The following is a 20613-nucleotide window of genomic DNA, read 5'->3' on the forward strand; positions in this document are numbered from 1 at the left end:
AAGAAAGAAAAGTGAAATGACTTGGCAAACATTTTCTTTTCCTCTCCCTCTGCTAGTTTAAAATGGAAGAATTCTGGATCCTTGCTGTTAACCAAATGGCATTTACAGCTCTCAGTTGGCATGGGGCAGCTGAGAATCTAAAATGAGGAATGCTTATTCCACTTCCATTTCCATGGAAACCAGTCACCAACTGGTGAAAATAAGGTAGATCAAATTTTGAACAAGAATGCTGAAATAACCACTGTTTTAAAACTTTTCTCTTGCATCAGGATGGAGAGCACAGCCTAACCTCAGGGACACACAAAGATGTCTTTGTGGATAGCAACTCCCCAATGCTTTAATTGTTGCAACTCTTCATAATCACAGTAATTACTGAGTCACAGGACTTTCTGGTGTGAAGAACAAATTAGGATAAATCAAATAAATATATCATATAGTAAAATGTAAAAATTAAATGAGCTCTTAAAAGAGATTTTTGTCAAGAAAACCTTGGAGTAATCAGATAAACCTAAGAACTCCTTTCAAACTGTATGATGTTTCTCTTCTTCTATATTCTCTTAGCAGATGCGAGAGGAAAGATGTGTGGTTTCCACAGACCGGGTGGACTATGATCATTTTTCTCAATGGGTCTTAGAAAAAGTATTCCATTTTTGAAACTCTACTATAAAAATCCAAAAAGGTCGCTGAAATCACCAGTTGTTACAGAATGAAGATGACCTCTGGAGCTTTTAGCTTCCATTTACCTTTCCAAGAGAATTTCAGACCCACACCCTCCCCTGAAAAAAAAAAAAAAATCCAGAAGCCACTTCCACTGTTCTGCACCAGAAGCCACTTCCATTGTTTTGCACAATTAGAATATAAATGTTATAAATGGGGTGGAAATAATTTCCCACAGAAAAATAACAGGGTGAAAAGTGCCAATGATTCATTTCCCTGGCGATTTGGTCATTAGGCATTCCTGATGACAATTCTCTAAGTTAGCTCTAACACCATGAGCGATTACACAGGCTACCAGGGCTGATGGTGTCCTGAACATTCAGAATGCATTATCCACAATTCTCACAGCAAACTGCAAGTAGCTATTTTTTGCCTCCATTTTATATACAGGAGACAATAAAGTCTCTGAGTGGCAAAAAGACTTATCCTAAATGATTCCTACAATCATTTAGCTTATTTCCCCATATCAGACTTTCACATTCATGTCCTGCTCAGACGCACTTTTCTATTCCTAGCTTGTAACCCCAACTCAAAAATACCATGTCTCTTTCCTGTCTCATTAATTCTAATCTTCTCTTGTTAGTAAAAGATAAATAAATATATGCAGACATGTCTTGCCTCAATCATTTTTTGAGTATGCACAACTCATTTGATTATTACCTCTAATTTTTCAGCTAAATTCTGAATCTGAAGTTGCTCCTTAAGTTGGTTCAATTATTTCTGATTTATTTCCTACGTATGCTAAATATTTAAGAGGTTTGACCTTAATTTTTAAGATCAACCTTACTGTTAATAAATCAGAACACAATAATAATAAAGAAAGGTGAGTGTGTATGTATGAGATAGAAAGAGAGGAAGATTAACTTTCTTTTTTTTTTTTTTTTTTTTTTGTATTTTTTTTTTTCTGAAGCTGGAAACGGGGAATGACAGTCAGACAGACTCCCGCATGCGCCCGACCGGGATCCACCCGGCACGCCCACCAGGGGCGACGCTCTGCCCACCAGGGGGCGATGCTCTGCCCCTCCGGGGCATCGCTCTGCCACAACCAGAGCCACTGTAGCGCCTGGGGCAGAGGCCAAGGAGCCATCCCCAGTGCCCGGGCCATCTTTGCTCCAATGGAGCCTTGGCTGCGGGAGGGGAAGAGAGAGAGAGAGAGAGAGGAAGGAGGGGGAAGGGTGGAGAAGCAAATGAGTGCTTCTCCTATGTGCCCTGGCCGGGAATCGAACCCGGGTCCCCCCGCATGCCAGGCCTACGCTTTACCGCTGAGCCAACCAGCCAGGGCCTAACTTTCTTTAGATTTCAAATCACTCAAAGAATTTTCTCAGAAGTTTTCCTAATCAGTAATTATACGTGCTTGGCCCACTTTCTCTTTTTTATCCTAAAATTACTTAGTAAGAACAATTTTTTAAAGTTTACACTACTTGGTTTATGTTCGTATTTCAAGAAAGCCCAGAATATAATACCTAAAAAAAGTAAATAAAAAATTAATTTATAATTTGCTTTCTGATGGCTAAGAATGAGATTCAGTTGACATTAATGACCACAGCCCCAAGTGGCTTGCAAGGCAAACTGTATGCTGTTTTTCAGAGTTCCAATGGAAGCTTCTTAATTTTAGCTATGGAAAATACAGTACTTGCAAAAAGTATTCAGTATGAAGGGAAGTTCCTCTCTGCCCCCTTATTGGTTATTCATTTAAAACAAATAGAAATAAAAAATAAAATGGCAGGGCAATATTACACAATAATTTGGAATATTAGAATAGAAACAACTTAAAATTAATTGAAAACTTTTATTTCTGATTGTGTTTAAAGTCATCCATATAATTTGAATATTCTGTATTTCATGGCCTTTTATCCTGCCCTTGTTTTTTTCTAGTAAAAAGGGGGCAATCAGGGTCCTGGCCAGTTGGCTCAGTGGTAGAGTGTCGGCCCAGCATGTGGAAGTCCCAGGTTTGATTTCCAGTCAGGCCACACAGAAGAAGTGCCAATCAGCTTCTCTACCTTTCCCCCTCTCCTTCCTCTCTATCTCTCCCTTACCCTCTCTCTCTTCCCCTCCCTCAGTCAGGGTTCCATTGGAGTGAAGATGGCCCTGGCACTGAGGACGGCTTCATGGCCTCCGCCTCAGGCACTAGAATGGCTCCCTCTGCAATGGAGCAATGCCCCAGATGGGCAGACCATCTTCCCCTGGTAGGCATGCTGGGTGGATCCCGGTGGGGTGCATGCAGGAGTCTATTTCCCCCCTTCTCACTTCGGAAACACACACACACACACACACACACACACACACACACACACACACACAGGAGGGGGCAACCATCCTACCTCAGAGCAGGGACGGAGAGATTCAGCTTCCAACCAGGTTACATTAGCAATAATCACAATGTACATCAAGGTCACAATGTTATATTTAACAATCTCAAAGCACAATTGAGTAACAGTATACTTACTTATTGAGTGCCTACTGTTTACCAGTCTGCAGCATGTTTGATGCATGCTATTTTCAGACAACTATAAAAAAAAACTAGTTAAAACTCGAGTGTAATGCTGTGTGAGTGAAGTGAGGAGGCTAAAAGAAAATGGACATAGTATGAAATTTTGCATTCATCTAAAGCATTTGGACTTGGTCATAAAGGGTCAAAAAACAGAGAAAAAATATTTAGATTCGAGTTTTTGATAAAGGAAGAGCTCTAGGGAAAATAAATCTCTAGCTTTTCTTCACTTAAAAAAAATGACTATATAAGATGCATTTTATTCCATAGCCTGTATGGAGCTCACTAATACCAAAACACTTTTAGCCATCACACACATTCTCTCACAATAATGACATTTCCTTTAATCAGTCATTTTCCAAGACCCAGAATACCCGATACCACCTCCCAAGGATTTCTGCCTACCTGCAGTGACAGCCCAGCTGAATGAACCCTGTTCCTATGGTCTGTATCAACGCTTTGCATTGGTTTTTTTGTTTGCTTTGTTTTGTATTAACAGAACTTTTTACTTCAAATCTAATTTAAGAAGAAATTCCGCCATCTAAAATAATTTTAAAATAAGAATTTAAGTAAGGGGTTTAGTTGTGGGAGAGGGAGCGACCCCATGCCACACAGCCTCCTGAGTGACGTTTGGGCAGTCCTTGAGATCCAACAGCAGACTCTATGGTTCCATGAAATACTTTTGAAAACCAATGGTCTCCAGATCACATCCTGCAAAATGGCTTATTTTAATTGCTGTACTATGGTAGTTTAGGGATGGATCAAGTGCTAATTTTCTACCTACTGTAAGTATATTACCGGTTTCATTTTTAAGTGACATTCTCCTAACATAGTGGTAGTCAACCTGGTCCCTCCCACCCACTAGTGGGCGTTCCAGCTTTCATGGTGGGCAGTAGTGGAACAACCAAAGTATAAATAAAAAGATAGATTTAACTATAGTAACTTGTTTTATACAGATTTATTCTGCCAAACTTAGCAAAAATTCGACATAAAGTACTTGGTAAGTAATTATTATTATATGCTTTAACTTGCTATAAGTCTGCTTTATAAATTTTATAAAGTAAAGTTACTTCCCTACTTTATAAATCACCATTACTATGGAACCAGTGGGCGGTTAGAAAATTTTACTACTAACTGATATACAAAAGTGGGCGGTAGGTATAAAAAGGTTGACTATCCCTGTCCTAACAGGTATTCAAAAAGTACTTTTTGAGTGAAATATTCAAAAAAACAAACACAAAATTCTCACAAACTACAATTACATCCATGAACTAAACAGTGTCTATTGCTTATAAACAATGTACAGTCATGTGCTGCTTAATGATGGGGATATAATCTGAGAAGTGCACTTTTAGGCCATTAGTTTGATTATGGAACCATCACAGAGTGCACTTACACAAACCTAGACGGTCCAGCCTACTGTTGCTGGACTAAAAGCGTGTATAGCTTATTATTATACAACCACAACACAGGATTAATCAAGCTCCAGAAAAAATAAGTCAATCAAGAGATGCAGTAAACACAATACGTATGAGGTGGCTGCTGATATAACACAGCATGTACTGTTTTGTATTTTGTTTGTTTGGTTTTTTTTGTGACAGAGACAGAGATAGGGACAGATCAACAGGAAGGGAGAGAGATGAGAAGCATCAATTCTTTATTGCAGCTTCATTGATTGCTTTCTCCTATGTGCCTTGACTGGGGGACTCCAGCTGAGTCAGTGACCCCTTGCTCAAGCCAGCAACCTTTGGGGTCATGTCTATGATCCCACGCTCAAGCCAGCAACCTTGCACTCAAGCTGGTGTGCCTGCGCTCAAGCTGGATGAGACCACACTCAAGTTGGCGACCTCAGGGTTTCGAACCTGGGTCCTCTGTGTCCCAGTTCGATGCTCCGTCCACTGCGTCACTGCCTGGTCAGGCTCAGTATACTTTTTTATAGCAAACTTTTTTTTATATAAGTAAAATAGTGATAAAAATTATAGTACAGTAGATACATAAACCAGCAACATAGTCATTTGCTCTAATCAATATTATGTAGTATATATAACTGTATGTGCCATACTTTTCTATGACTGGCAGCATCACAAACATGTGAGTAATGTGCTGCGCTGCAACATTATGACAGCTGTGCTGTGATGAGGCAACAGGAATTTTTCAGCTCCATTATAATCTTACGTGACCACCATCATATGTGCGGTCTGAAATCTCCACACATATGATTGACCAAAATACTATTATGGCTGTATTTATAAGAAAAGCCTTTAGCATTGTGCTCCAAATTAGAGTATATTATGTGATACAAGGAGCATGGTCTGGAAACCAGATTCAGTTTCATAAGCCATGTGAACCTGCTGTCAATTTGACTTTCTCTTTCTGGAAAGAGAGGACTCAATAACTTTTAATTTCAGCTTCTTTCTTGTAACTGAGTTTAAGCACAAAAGCGGTTCATTAAAAGGACAGGAAAAGTCCTGGCCTGTTGGCTCAGTGGTAGAGCATCAGCCTAGCATGCAGGAGTCCAGGGTTCGATTCCCAGCCAGGGCACACAGGAGAAGCACCCATCTGCTTCTCCACCCCTCCCCCTCTCCTTCCTCTCTGTCTCTCTCTTCCCCTCCCGCAGCCAAGGCTCCATTGGAGCAAAAAAAAAGTTAGCCCAGGCGCTGAGGATGGCTCTGTGGCCTCTGCCTCAGGCGCTAGAATGGCTCTGGATGCAACGGAGCAATGCCCCAGATGGGCAGAGCATCGCCCCCTGGTGGGCATGCCGGGTGGATCCCAGTCGGGCGCATGCGGGAGTCAGACTGCCTCCCCATTTCCAACTTCAGAAAAATACAACCCCCCCCAAAAAAAAGGACAGGAAAGTTCAGAATTATGGGAGCACAGACCATGCAAGGTGGAGCCTAGGGATCAAGAAAAACACGTAGCTTCTCTGTAAGGAATGATGTACTAAGAAGGACAGGGAGAAAAACTCTGCGAGTGAGAGCTTACCTGACCTCTCCGATCACTAAACTGCACAGGTGCTACTAGTTTTTAGCATCTACACCACATGGTTGACGTCATCAACTAGGGCAAGGGAGGATGAGCAACTAATAGTAGCTGGCATTTTTGGTCCCCATACTGGAAAGTAGACCTGGCTCTCCACCAAGACTCCTCAGACAGACAGGCCTTACACATAAAAAAGAATTCAGATACTGGGGGAATTACCTATGACCTATTTGATGTGAACTTTTATAAGTCAAGTGGGAATATATGTAAAAATACTTTTTGAATTCTAAAGTTCTAGATAAATTATTATTCTTAGTCAATGGCTCCTCTGCATTTGAGAAGGTGAGAGCTGAGATGACATGGTGGGACTAACGCCTGTCAAGGGAATTAGGAAACCCGTTCTTTGTTCTCATTCTCTCATGGAAACCTATTCTGACCCTGCTGAACTCTATTTAGACTGCGCTGAGTTTATAGCCCCAGGCAAAAACAGCCAGGTCTTCTTTGGGGAACAAAGTTGTTCTCCACTCTGCCACCTAAATCATGTACCAAGCTTCTCAAAGCTATAGAAGTGTTCATAGAAAAACCAAATAAGCAGCTCTTAATACTGAGTTTTAAAAATTATTTCAATGACATACCAATAATTTTTCAAATGTGAATGACAGGTATGTTTGTCTATGTATCAGCATAGGCATGCTTTTTTACGGTATTGCTCAAAACATTCTCTCACTGTATAAAAGGATCATTTGATTTTATTTAACAACTTATCTAGCAGTTACTTGGGTCTTCCCATCCCCCAATATTTTCCTGTTTTACTCCAAATATGTGTGGGAAATCTGTATGCATTATATTGAGACAGATTTCAGAAACCTACAAATCTTGTAAGAAAAACATGATAATATAAGTTTCTTCTTAGCATAAGAAGAAACAACATCCCCCTAATCAAAGACACGGTAAAACCAAAACAAGTATGAAGTTATGAGTATTGTTTCAACCAGGATGAATTATTCATGAGTTACTGTCCCTTATAATTGAAGAAAGTTTTACAATAGGGATTCTAAAAGAAGCTCATAGAAACACAATGGAGAAATTAGATAATGATAAATGAAATCAACTGATATAAAACAGTATGTATGATCATAAAATATGAAAGAATATTCATATAATTTTACAATGGCTTATCTGAATGTCTTGTCATGTTTACATAGGAGCTGCAAAGATTTCAACAAATATGAAAGATTACTCTTGAAATACAACAGTGTTGTCTGTCAGTCTATCTATCTATCTATCTATCTATCATCATCATCATCATCATCTATCTACACATGTCCATGTAATGTGGCCCCACCAAAATAATGCCACTAGGATTACTCCCTATGGGCGGTCGAAACATATGATACAAATTCAACCTATATAAGAATTAAATACAGTTGCTATGGTACCTCTACATTTGGAAAAACTACAGTTACAATAATAGAAGTCCCCACTGCCCCACAAATGGTATGTTTCAAAGTGTAGATAATAAAGAGCTACTTCTGAAATTGTCCCCCATTTTCAGGACTCGTTTTACCTCCTTTGAATTAAATTTCAACAAAATCAGATCCTCTAATTCTATGATTTTTTTTCCCATTCAAATCCCACTTCCTACTCAGATGCTTCATTACTCAATCACCCTTAATACTCCTTATGTGATATGAAAGATGGATAAAAGAGAAAAAAACAATCAAGTGTTTTTGTTTCAAATATCTCCTACTCTTTGAAAAGCACTAAAGGAGGGAAATAAACATATTTCATGAGAGTCTGATATCCAACAACAACTAACAACACAAGTCACAGTTAAAATTGCTGAACAACTCAAGTTGTAGTCAGATCACCTAGTACAAACTATGTAAACTGGTACCAAAAGTGGGCAATTGCTAGACACAAATGTGTGCTTCTTTCTCTGCAGGATGACCACGTTATGCCAGAGCCTATGGGAAGATCAGGTATCAGATGGTGGAAAAAGAAAGGGATCAGTGACAACCTGATACGGGGGCTGCTGGAGGGTTGTGGAGAAAATGAGAGTGTGGACTTGGTAATTGGGACAGGCATGGGTGGGGGGAGATCCTGTGAGGTTGAACCTCAGAGGAAAAAAGAAACAATCAAAAGCAAAAAGATCACACAAAATCTTTAGCAGTCAGCTAATCTCAGCCCAGGATGTCACCATTAGGTATTTTATCTGCAATTCATGCAAATTCAAGTGCATTTATAAGCATATATAAATTTTATACAGATGGTGTAGGGAGATCTAAAAATAGAAAGAGGTAAACTTTTCTAACAAAGGTCAGTGTTTTCTAAAATCCATGAGATGGCAGCTTGTGGTAAGAACATGTGGTGGAGAAAGTGGGGGTTCAGAGATGCTGGGAAAGTCACAAGTAGTCCCCTGCTCACCTCAGTCCCTCTGAGCTAGGCTCGGTGTTCTCCAGGTCAGAGAATTCACCACAAGTCCCCAAAGCAGACCGTGAGCCCTTTTCAGAGGAGGAGCTTTCTAATGCCCATAGGTTCTCCTTGGGTGTGGCCTTTTCCTTCTACAGAGAATCTTTCTTTCACAGTCCACATTTGCAAAGCACTCTCCAGGGTTGTCATTTAAGTGCAAAACCATTGGGAAACATCTCTTAGCTTCTATGATCCCAACCTCAAACGGCCCATATTTCCATGCAGAGAAATGTGAAAAATAAATACCTGCCCTCTAAAAATTAGACTGAAACTTTATCTTATTATCATCATCCTTAATTAATCATATTAATAATATCCATACCCAAGGTACATTAATGTAGTTTCCAAAACATTAAGACCACCTGGTACTTTAATTAAAACAAAACAAAACAAAAAACTGTTAATGCATTACTAATAGAAAGCTCCAGCCTTCCCATGCCAACTTTTGATCAGACCAACTTCAAGCCTTTTTTTTTTTTTTTTTAACTATTAAGCTTTCCCAGTTCCATGTCTACCTTCAAGTGATGGCAGATAAATAGCCTCTAGTCTCCCTTGGGTGGCCTTCATTTACTTTCACAAAATAATATCATGATGAAGCCAGATCTTGCTTGACCACAGAGTGGCACAGTGGATAGAGCATCAGACTGGGATATGGAAGACCCAGGATTGAAACCCCGAGGTCTCTGGTTTGAGCGCGGGCTCATCTAGCTTGAGCATAGGCTCACCAGCTTGAGCGTGGGATCATAAACAAGACCTCATAGTCGCTGGCTTGAAGCTCAAGGTCGCTGGCTTGAGCAAGGGGTAACTCACTTTGCTGAACCCCCCACCACCAGTCAAGGCACATATGATAAAGCAATCAGCGAACAACTAAGAAGACTAAGGAGCCACAACAAAGAATTAATGTTTCTCATCTCTTTCCCTTCCTGTCAGTCTGTCCCTATCTGTTCCTTCTCTGTCTCTGTCACAAAAACAAACAAACAAAAAGTCATGATGAAGCCAGATCTCTATAGTCATTTTATGTAACAAATGATTTTTACCTGTTCAAAGTCACATATACATTAGGTTTAGACAGTCTTTGCGGACCAATCTCCTCCCCCTTACACTCTCTGGAGAAACAGGGGCCCAAGTGCCGGCACTTGGTAGCGACAGGTTAGTGAGTGTGTACTGATCACAGTGGGGCACCAGTTTGGTGTGACAGTTATCCCAAGGTAGTAAACTTACTGAAGCATGTGCTCAACACAGGAATTAATTCTTCATCTACTTGATCACAGATTACTTTAGCTGTGCAGGTAAACAGATGGCGTGGCAACCAGGGGCTCAAATTCTGACTGCCACTCGGTGACACCAGGCACTTAACATCACATCTCTTACTAGGCATAATCTCTGAGTGGGGGTGGTTGTGAGCAGTATTGAGACAACAGGCAGATAAGCTCATTTTAGGAGCAGTTGCTTATACTACATTCAAATATAGTCAAATAGCAACCTGGTAGACTTATAGATGTTTTGGTTGTTTAAGTTAACAGGGACACTGAGATATTGATGTGGCAAAGAAGACTTTGATAAGAATGCTTCTCCAAGGCCACAGATAGAATGAACAGCCAGCAAAGCCGGGACAGGTCCCAGCTGTCATCTGAAAGCAGAGCGTTTCCTTCTGCATCACTTTGCCCTCCTTGGTGACCTACTCTGTGAGAGCTAATCACACACTCTGATCTACAGGACATATCTTCTACCTGTTCCCCTTTATCAAGAATTGCAATTGAAATGCACATCTACCACTGACATTAAACACACATATACTTATCTTAAGTACACTGGAAGAACAGGCTGCTATTGTAATTAACTGAATTGCTAAAAGGTAAAAATGTTGGCATCTGTTAGTTTGTAATAACAAAATTCAAACTTTAGCTCCTTAACTTAGAAGGCATTTGATATGAAGAGAAGGCAACCAATTTTTAAATAAAACCTTGATAATATTAAAATGAATAACCAGCCAGTTTGCAGTTTGATGATATTTTTTTCAGGATGTTCTTCTGGCATCTGTAGAGAGGGTGAGATACAGAAAAAAAGGGCTCTTTCCCCTCTGTTTGCCTTGTTCAGAATCTAAAATGAGTGGACAACTGGCTGATCACATTTGAAGTCTTGGATGCTTTCTCTAATGCTCTGCAATAACACAAGTAATATAGTCCCAGCATTGAGTTCTCAAGGACTTCCTCTTCCAAACTTTACATCTTTCTGGGCATAAGGAAACAAGAGAAAATATAAAGGTCCAAGGTGGAGGGTAAAGAAAAAGATTCAAAGGGAAAGATAAATAAATACACCTGTCTGGGAACCCTGCTCAAATGCTTAATCCATTATTTAAAAAGGATGCTTATCTCTTTCCCTTACTGCAATTTCCATCTGCCGTAGAGGCCTCAGGAATTTGTGAGGTTTGTTTTTTAACTAAGAGATTTAAATTGAAGCAACTATCAATTATTCATGTCAATAGTGCACTGGGTTAGCATAAATTAAACCTAAATCTCATTTTAACCTATAGCATCAATCAGACCCTTTATCAAAACTGCTTCTGAGAGCCCCAAGAGAGTAAGTCTGCAAATCCTAGAGAACACATCAAACCAACAAGGGGAGGAACAAAGGGGTCCAGAGACTGCCTTACAGGAGTATAAGCCCCAGAATAATGACTGCAGTGCTTTATAAAAATTCTAGGTTAAACACAGCAATTCTAGGTTAAACAACCATTTTCTGTATTTATTCAGCTCTCATTGAAGAACAAACAGCCATTTAGACAAATCTTATTTATGTATCTACGTATTTTCTTCCTTAGAGATGTCTAAATGTTTTTCATTTATCAAAGATACCAGGCTAAAGGACTAACATATCTATGTCAGTCACGGGCCAATCAGAGAACATGGCTCTCTTTTACATTGGGCAACAAGAGAAAAATTTATTCAAGGAACTCATATAAAGATGCAGGTGGGGCTTGAGGAAACCAATAGGGAATAGGAGTAGAATCCCTAGCTTTAAAGAGAATTGGGGAGGAAGTGGTTATTCATACCCACAAATGGCAGCTCGCAGGAGGTCAGACCGAGGGCCACCTAACAGGAGTTATAATCATTTAGGATGCAGCTAACCCCTGTACCCCAGCAAGGAGGAAGCAGAGAAAAAATACCCCTTCTTTACTCTTGTGCATCCCACCAATCTCATTCTGCACCTTCCATTGGCCAAACCCAATTGGAGTCCAGAAGGCAAGGGAGCCCATTAATAAAGTCCCTACAGATCAGCTTTCTGGGATACAGAGTGGGTGAAGGGTAAAAAAAGAAAGATATGCAGCACAAGATCCACTATATATATATATACATAAACACCATTCAATGGTTTACTGCTTTGACTGGGACACACTTTACTAACTCATCTAGATGAGCCAATCAAGGTAGATACTCTTAAAATTATTGTAAGTAAGAGCAGACAGTTTACAAACCAAACTAAACTGGAAATTCTCTTCTCAGTAACTGCTTTTGCTTCTCTATTCTCCACCTTGGTAACTGTGATCACATCTACAATAGGAAAGATTTTTATAAAATATGTGAGTTCACAGGTGCTGTGAAAACTCACTGGAGGGCAGCCAGCCCGAACGAGGGCGGGTGAGAACAGACCTCCAGGGGGGGCGGGGTGACAGGAGCTGCAGGGGGAGAGGGGATATGCCGGTGCAGCTGCTGGACAGCTGAACAGCTGTGGCACACTGGTGAACTCCACAACTCCTGGAAGGCTAAAACATAAAACGAGGGGAGAGGACACATGGAGTGGAGCAGACCTACTGAGGAAAAAGTAGGGTCCTGAAGGGTCGTGTATTTTTAACAGAATGTCAAGATATTAAAGGATTTTAATGTTCTTATTTTGGTTCAGAAATAGCAGTGGGCAGGACAGGGTGAGACTAGAGACAAGGAAAGCTTTTAAGAGATTCTATAAAGATGCGAGGCAAAGAAGGGGGTAGACTAACAGAAGGCTAGTGTGGAGGGAGGGATGGGGGTACGTCTCTGGAGAGCCACTACAGAGAGGACCTCAATGGTGAGAACTGTCGTGCTTGGTGACTGGTGGGTGTAGAGGGAAATGGAGAGGATGACTGGCTTTTGGTCTGAGAGAGGCCTTTTCCTATTGTACTGCAACTTTTCATGAGGCCCCAGCACCTGGATAGCCTTCCCAGATCCTAAAAGATGAGCAAAGGTGTTACTTATCTCAATGTATTGATTGCATCATGAACCCACATGGCTGAAATAAATTTTCTAAAGTATTCATTGCAGGTTCCTTCATGAACATAAAATGTATGGCTATATATGAAAAGTGTCATATTTTTCACAGGTATCTGTTTTTGGTTTTTTGTTTTGTTTTTTCTTCTTTTTTTCAAGTGAGAGGAGGGGAGATAGAGAAACAGACTCCCACATGAGCCCTGACTGGGATCTACCCAGCAACCCCTTTCTGGGGCCGATGCTCTGCCTATCTGGGGTTATGCTCTCAAGCCAGCTATTTTTAATGCCTGAGGCAAAGGCTCCAAGGGGCCATCCTCAGCACCCAGTGCCAATGCGTTCAAACAAATTGAGCCATGGCTGTGGGAGGAGAAGAGAGAAAGAAAGGGGAGGGGAGGGGTGGAGAAGCAGATAATTGCTTCTCCTGTGTGCCCTGATCGAGAATCAAACCTGGGACATTCAAACACCAGGCCAACGCTCTACCACTGAGCTAACCAGCCAGGGCTGGCAACACTCTTAAAAACAGAAATTATGTGTGAAAGGAGACTAAAGAACGAGAGGAAACCTGCTTCTACCTACACTGGTTAAATCTTCCTAGAAACAGAGATAAGAAACAAAATGAAAAATCCATTCCTTTTGGAAACTGAGTCTTTAACCTATTGGTTGGTTTATTTTGAAAAGGAATTATTCTGGGACCATTTTTGACACATTCAAAATATAAGGCCATGGTCTCATCTCCCACTAAATATGTTGCTATGGCTTTTAAGCAGAGGAAACGTTTAACAAGAAGCAACCTAGAAAAAGGACAATTTAACTCAGACATCAATAATGCATTTATCAGAAATAGGAGTAGTGGTATGAAATGCCAGGAGGCTGTTTGATTTATAGGGAGGCATTTTCTATTTTAAGCCTAGAACAATGCAGTCAGCTTTACCTAGCACGTGAATATAATGGAGGCAACGCTGAACTATAGGACTAGTACGGGCTCCCTTAATAATGCTATTTCTTTAGCATCAGTTGTTTAGGTCTGACACAGCACCATTTAGGGACTTGAAAAAGTGACAAGAAAGAGGTTTTTATAATTTTTGTACTTTGGAGGCAACTACCTTCACCCCAAAGCTTTGGCACTAGAAGTAGTCATGCAAGTCTAAGAGAAATGATTGGCATGAAATTGGGAGGGCACATTCCCCCTTGGTACTAGAAACCCTTCAGGACTCACAGCTTCTTACTGAGTCACCTCCCAACTCAACCCATTAGTTAGTAGCCTCTATTATTTCACCACTGTATCCCCCAAGCATTTAGCACAGCACCATTCACAAAGTGGGGTATCAATGAACACCTGTTGAATAAATGAACACATGCAGCCACGTATGAAATAATTTCAAATATGCTCTGAAGTCTACTGGTCAGATTATATGAGAAGGCACTTGTGTAGCAAATTCCTCAATTTCCTTACTCTGATGATAATTAAAAATTCCTCCCCTTCACTGTCTTACATCAAATTCAAGGACTCATGTTCTGCCAAGGGAGATAGAGAAATTGAATTATGAAAAGCAGATTTACTGTAGACTGAATGATTCATAGCTCCCAGCCCCTAAAAAAGCAGAAAGAGCTAACTAAACCAGTAACCTTGGAACTTAAGACCTCCAAGTCTTAGTTTAAATTTTAAATGTCCTATGCATATTTATTTTGTGATACTCATAATTTTAAACCATGATTTATCAAGAACTGGATAAAGGAATAAAACACATAATTATAATAACAGCTATACTTATCAAGCATCTATTATGTAGTCAGCAGTATCCTTTACATACTTTTTGCTCATTAGAAGTATTATTATGCCCATTGTAAAGATTTTAAAAAGTGCTTAGAGTGGTTAGGTCTAAAGACTATAAAGTTAATCAAGGAGAACCAAGCAAGTCAACTCTTCTAAGCTACAAACCCACTCTTATTTCCTGATGCCAAGTGACCTCTATTCCAACAGAATTATCTGTCTATGGATCCATGCTTAAAGACAAATCCATCAATCATATCTACAGTTATTGTGTGATGAACAGAGAGGATATTTTACCCCTAAATGTTTGAATACATGCTTAGGGTTAATGTGCGTGTGCATACACACACAACAATAACAACAACAAACAGGCAGCACTATTGAAGGAAGATAAAGGGACATCTGGTGGCCCAGGTGACCGCTGAGGCGGTCAAAACAGAGGTAGGCAGTGCTGGTATGCACCTTTGAAAATGCCATATTTTACTCTCAAGACTACAAACCCAATCACACATCTGGAACAATAACTGTGTCCTTCAATAATCAGACCCATACAATATTCAGTGAACCATGGACAGTGCTTGGAATGAGTGGGAGCACCAGAATACCCTGATGTGAGTAAGACCACTGTGGTTCTTCGTAACAAAGGTCTTGGGAAGTAGTCAAGTGCAAAAGGAATCTTCACAAATAATAATTTTAAAAAGGCGGATTATAGCCCTGGTCAGATAGCTCTGTTGTTTAGAGCATCACCTGAAGTGTAGAGGTTGCTGGTTCAAAGTCAGGGCACATCCAAGAAGAGATCAATGTTCCTGTCTGTCTCTGTCTGTCTGTCTCTCTCCCCCTCCTCCCTCTTTTTCTATAAATCAATAAGTAAAAATGTAAAAAAAAAAAGTCAAACTATAAAATGCCATCAAAGCCAATGCTCAAAGAATTGCCTTTACACATACTTTGTGATTTTAGTCCCAGGTCAGACCCAGCCATGAAGAACAGTCACTATCACCACCGAGGGTTTCAGTGCAGAAACTCAGCACATGGAGATTCAGATAGAACTCGCTACAGGGCACAGTACATTTCATTTTCTACCTATAGACCCTCTTACCCCTCGACATCCTGTATAAGTATGCTTTCAATGTTAACATAATCTAGATTTGCTTATAGCTTTCCTGTTCCTCTGCTCTCTACAAATGTTGATGGGATAAATTTAGTTAATATAGTATGGTCAGCTCTGCTCTATTGCTTGCCTTGAAAACACAAATATTTTGACTGATATATGTAAGCAGTCTATCAACAATGACTGATATATTTGAGAATAATTTAAACATAATATGAACTTTGCATTTGTTTATGCCCAATTTTGTCCCAGAAACTCTAGGTAAATGTAGAAAACCCACCCACTGCACTAAGCCCTGTACAGACACACAGAACACTCAGAGCTACACATGGCGGGAGCGCAGTGGGCCACGCCTGACAACGTCGAGGGCTGCAGCTTCCCACACAATTTCAGATCCCCGTCCCTCCACCTCAAATAACGTGCAAGCTGCCACGCTTCCGTAGGCCATCCTGGTCGTTCCTCCCGGCCTATTTTGCAATTGTCCTTTCCATTCTCTTTTCTTTGTAAATTTTCTAATCTTTGTTCCTATTTTTCCTCTTATTCTTTTACTTTTGCACACAGGGTGGCAGGCATGTGAGTAGGAGTTGATCTAATGGGCACACAGCTCCACAGAGAACTTCAGGTCTTTTTTCAGATAAAATGTCATAGTGATTGTAGTTTTATATATTTCTTAACCAATTTGCATGGATAAAATTGGGTTTGTTTTCAACCATTTTTGTGTGTGTCACCAATGAAGTTTTTGCGTGTTGAGGTCTAGCTCCACTTGCTTCTTACCCCGTGGTTTCAGATCTTGCAGAGTGCAGATATTTTTAGGAATGCATAGTTGCATTATAGCAGAATAGATTGTATACTGATACCTATTAACAATGACTTTATTGAAGCTTCTAGTTTCTTCTTCAGTGTTTCATGCTAGCTTGCACATTAGGTTAAATACATTAGCTCAGGGTCTCAAATTATAATCCTTTGTGCGAAATTGACCATAACTTTTAACAGTCAGGGTAATGTAAACAGCAATGACCAGGTCTGAAAGACAACTACCCTGTTTAATTTAGTTCTCTTTCTCTTTAGAAAGTTTTACCTACATCAATTTGTATATTAATGCTTTCACCACTAAACATGATCTGTAATATTTACTCAGTTGCTAGTATTAGAAAATCAACATATTTGGCCCTGGCCAGTTGGCTCAGCAATAGAGTGTTGGCTCAGAATGTGGAAGTTCTAGGTTCGATTCCCAGTCAGGGCACACAGGAGAAGCAACCATCTGCTTCACCAACCCTCCCCACACTCTCTATCTCTCTCTTTCTCTTCCTTTCCTGCAGCCCTGGCTCAATGGTTAGAGCAAAGTTGGCCCTGGGCACTGAGGATGGCTCCATGGTCTCACTTCAGGTACTAAGATAGCTCATTTGCTGAGCAATGAAGCTGCAGCCCAGCCAGGCAGAGCATCGCCTGGTAGGGGCCTGCCGGGTGGATCCTGGTCAGGGTGCATGTGGGAGTCTGTCTCTGCCTCCCTGCCTCTCACTTAATAAAAGAAATAATAATCAGCATATTTTTCCACTGTAACTTTTTTGAGGTCTCTCAGTAAATGGTAAAAAGAGGGGAAAAAAATCCCATGTATAGTCAAAATTATCTAGGTCATATAGTTTTACCTAAAGTTATTGACTTAATCAAATAATACTAGCTGAGAAACTCTTCCCTAAGGAAAAACACAGTCTGGAAATAGTACACAATAAATGGGCACAACATCTCTCTAGAACTTCTACGGTCATAAACTAAAACATTCGAATAAAAATTCAAATGATAATATCTAAATCACAGCATTATGCTGTAGGAGCTCGCAGTAAAAGGAAAAAAGTTAATGTGATCTAGAGATTAGAAATAACTATAACCTTTAAAGAACATACTATCATAAGCAAGAAATCCCATTTACTTTCTGAAGAATGTTAAGATACTCCACCTTATCGAGTAGATGTGCATTTTCATTTGCCTTCACAAAAACTGCTGTCCTAACTGGAGAATGTAAATGTAGCTAACTGCAGCTCTTGACTGGGGAGATAAGAAAAGTAATGTGCTCCGCACATGGCAAACCTGTAAGTATTTCAGCTATATTAGTGGAAAACACCATCACTACAGGGAAGAGAAGAGCAAAGAAATCTCAGGTACAGTCATCAATCAAATTTGCTGGTTTTAGCAGAGCAAAGTCACTCTTTCGGAGGATATTTTGTTTGCCTCTCCCTTTAGCAGCCCAGCCCTAAACAAATGTGGCCCACATCAGTTACAAGTCAGTTACTACTTGAAAGGCAAAATACTCCAGCTCTACTCCCAAAATTTGGAAATGTTGAGTCATTCTCTAGTGTTCCCTCTCTCTCCCTCTCTCTGGACAACTCTTACTATGTGGACCATTCCTTTCATTACCCAGAAGCTTCAGTGGAAAGACACTTGTTTATCTTGGAGCAAATCAGAGATCACTTGTTACCAAGAATTTCCAAGAAAAAAAAAAATTTCCCTCAGCAAAAGCAGAAAGCAAGCTCCTCGCCAGAAACACGCCAGCCACCCTTCACTGGGGCCTTACTTGTTCTCGTTGCTTGCATCATAGCGAGGCATTGGGTCCAAGTCATTCCCATTCACATCACAACTGGCCAGAGCGTCCTATGGCCACAGAGGAGAGAGTGAGAGAAAGGAGACAGACATTCATTAATTACCCATTGACCTGAAGGCTCATGCATTCTTAAACACATTCCTGTGAGAGTAATTAGATTAAATAATACATTCATGGTTCAGTGGTGTCAGGATGCCTTGTTCAGTAATAATCAGTGTTGTATTCTTTTTTCCCGATGGTGAAGAGATACTCTCCACAGACCAAAGAAGTGCCCAGTCCACTCTCACCAACACTTTTTCTCTTCTACCAAGAAATGGCCTCTCACCCAATTTCTTCTTCAATTACCACCTTTTTGGTGAAGGACTCCTGGACTACCGAGAAGCAAAGTGATTTATTTTCCATGGGCTCTCTATCTCCATTTCTTGAGAGTCATCATAATTCAAAAAACTTTTTAAGATAAAAATTATTCACAAATAACTGGCAGGTCAATTAAAAGTTGGAATGAGAAATTTATTATATCAGGTATTTTTGGATCTCTATTATGTGATGTTTGTCTGGTTTTAGATGGTTTATCCACTATAAAACAACCTACAATTCAGCTTTTTAAACTAATATCGAATGGTCTTGTGCCCTAATCAGAACAACAAAGTTTTATGATCTATCAAGGTTCAAAAGGAGGCAAAAATACCTCCGATATTAATTCCTGATTTTAGTTTTAGTGAAAGTAAATGTTATCTTTGTTTTTAAAAAAGTAAAGAATGGAATCCCAATTAGGTTAAAGCTATTTGTATTTTATCAAATACATTTCGGTGCAGTGGGGAACAGGGATGCACCGTAAAAATGGCGTTGCATGTGACAAGACAGACCTCTTCGCAGGGAGATGGGTAGCATCATTTCTATTCTATATACGACCTGGGCTAACTCACTTTAATCTTCAGGCCTCATTTTCTCCCTATCAAAGGAGGAGACTGAACTGAAATTCCTTTTTAGCTCTAAAATTCCATGCTGTGAAGAGACACAAGTTTACTGGAGTGTTCTTGGGGGCAGGGGGAAAGCAAAGACTCGCATACTGTATTTGCTCAAATGACAACTAAATGAATTTCCAGTCCCTTTCTCACTCTTTCTCTCTTTTTTTAACCTTAGGGAAAATCACCTAATTTCTGGGAAATAGTTTCAATTTTTTTATTGTAAAAATTAATTTGTAAGGTGTCTTGGCTGAATTTTTGAAACACAAAGGGCAACGAGGTAGACTATAGGGAGGAAAAGTAGTTGAAGTTGATGAATGTACACGGTGACATTGGGCATTCTGTGGGGGATTGTGGGACACAGTGGTAGTTTCTGACGTGCCCGGGAAGTGATTTAGAAGTACTTATTTGTACAGAGAAAAAGGAGTGCTTGCAGGTTTGAGTGGCAAAGGGGCCATGTATTTAAGAGAAATTAGGTGTCATTAAATAAATGAGATTGAACAAATGAGAAACACTGGAGAAAACATATGGCAATTTCTACCCCAATGGTTTCCTGAGAAGCATGAAAGTGATTAGTGTGAGTGAACGTTTAGTGATTCTAGGGATTCTGGGTGGAAACAGTGGTCAACAGAAAGAAGATGGAAGGGAAGTCAGAGGATACGGGTATGAGTGAGATCCACCAGGAGTTTCTGTTAGGCCCTGACAGGAATCAGAGAGTTGTTATTTGCAGATAATGGGGAGTCACTGCAGGCTCTTTAGTAACAAAATAAATGTTTTAGGGAGAACACCAAGGTATCAGGAAACATGAATCTGGAACAGACAGCGAATGGTACATTATGAGATAATTACGGCACTTTTCACTAAAGTTAGTGGGGAGAAGCCCAGGAAGGGATAATTCTGGAGAGCAGAGGACAGAGGGGGTCAATGGCACATTTCCATTAGTGGGTGCTGGTAGAAGGGAGCCCGAGCCCCTGGAGCAGAAGGTGCCCATGACTGGGCACAGGTTTCCCCCTCACCCCTCATTTAGGCACTGGGTATCAGGACCATAGTATTCAACAAAAGTACTGAGTTTTAGCACTTTCACTTCTTCTGTGACTTTAGATTCATCTTAGGTTCTCTCTAAGTCTTGGAACTGCGGTGCCTAAAAAAGAAGAGCTCGACCCTGGCCAGTTGGCTCAGTGGCAGAGCGTTGGCCTGGCATGTGAATGTGCTGGGTTTGATTCCCAGTCAGGGAACACAAGAGAAGTGTCCATCTACTTCTCTACTTCTCTACCAC

General features: G+C 40.3%; 1 protein-coding gene across 4 annotated transcripts in view; it reads right to left on the reverse strand.

Annotated features, from left to right (window-relative positions):
• Nucleotides 1-20613, reverse strand: part of PCSK5 (proprotein convertase subtilisin/kexin type 5) — a 458607-nt gene that overhangs the window by 307707 nt on the left and 130287 nt on the right. For all 4 annotated transcript variants that reach the window (XM_066257063.1, XM_066257062.1, XM_066257065.1 and 1 more), the window contains exon 5: nucleotides 18346-18422. In XM_066257063.1, the coding sequence (XP_066113160.1) occupies nucleotides 18346-18422 (77 nt within the window). The remainder of the gene's footprint in view (nucleotides 1-18345; nucleotides 18423-20613) is intronic.

This window comes from Saccopteryx bilineata, chromosome 2, assembly GCF_036850765.1.
Source record: "Saccopteryx bilineata isolate mSacBil1 chromosome 2, mSacBil1_pri_phased_curated, whole genome shotgun sequence".
In the NCBI taxonomy this organism is placed as follows: domain Eukaryota; kingdom Metazoa; phylum Chordata; class Mammalia; order Chiroptera; family Emballonuridae; genus Saccopteryx; species Saccopteryx bilineata.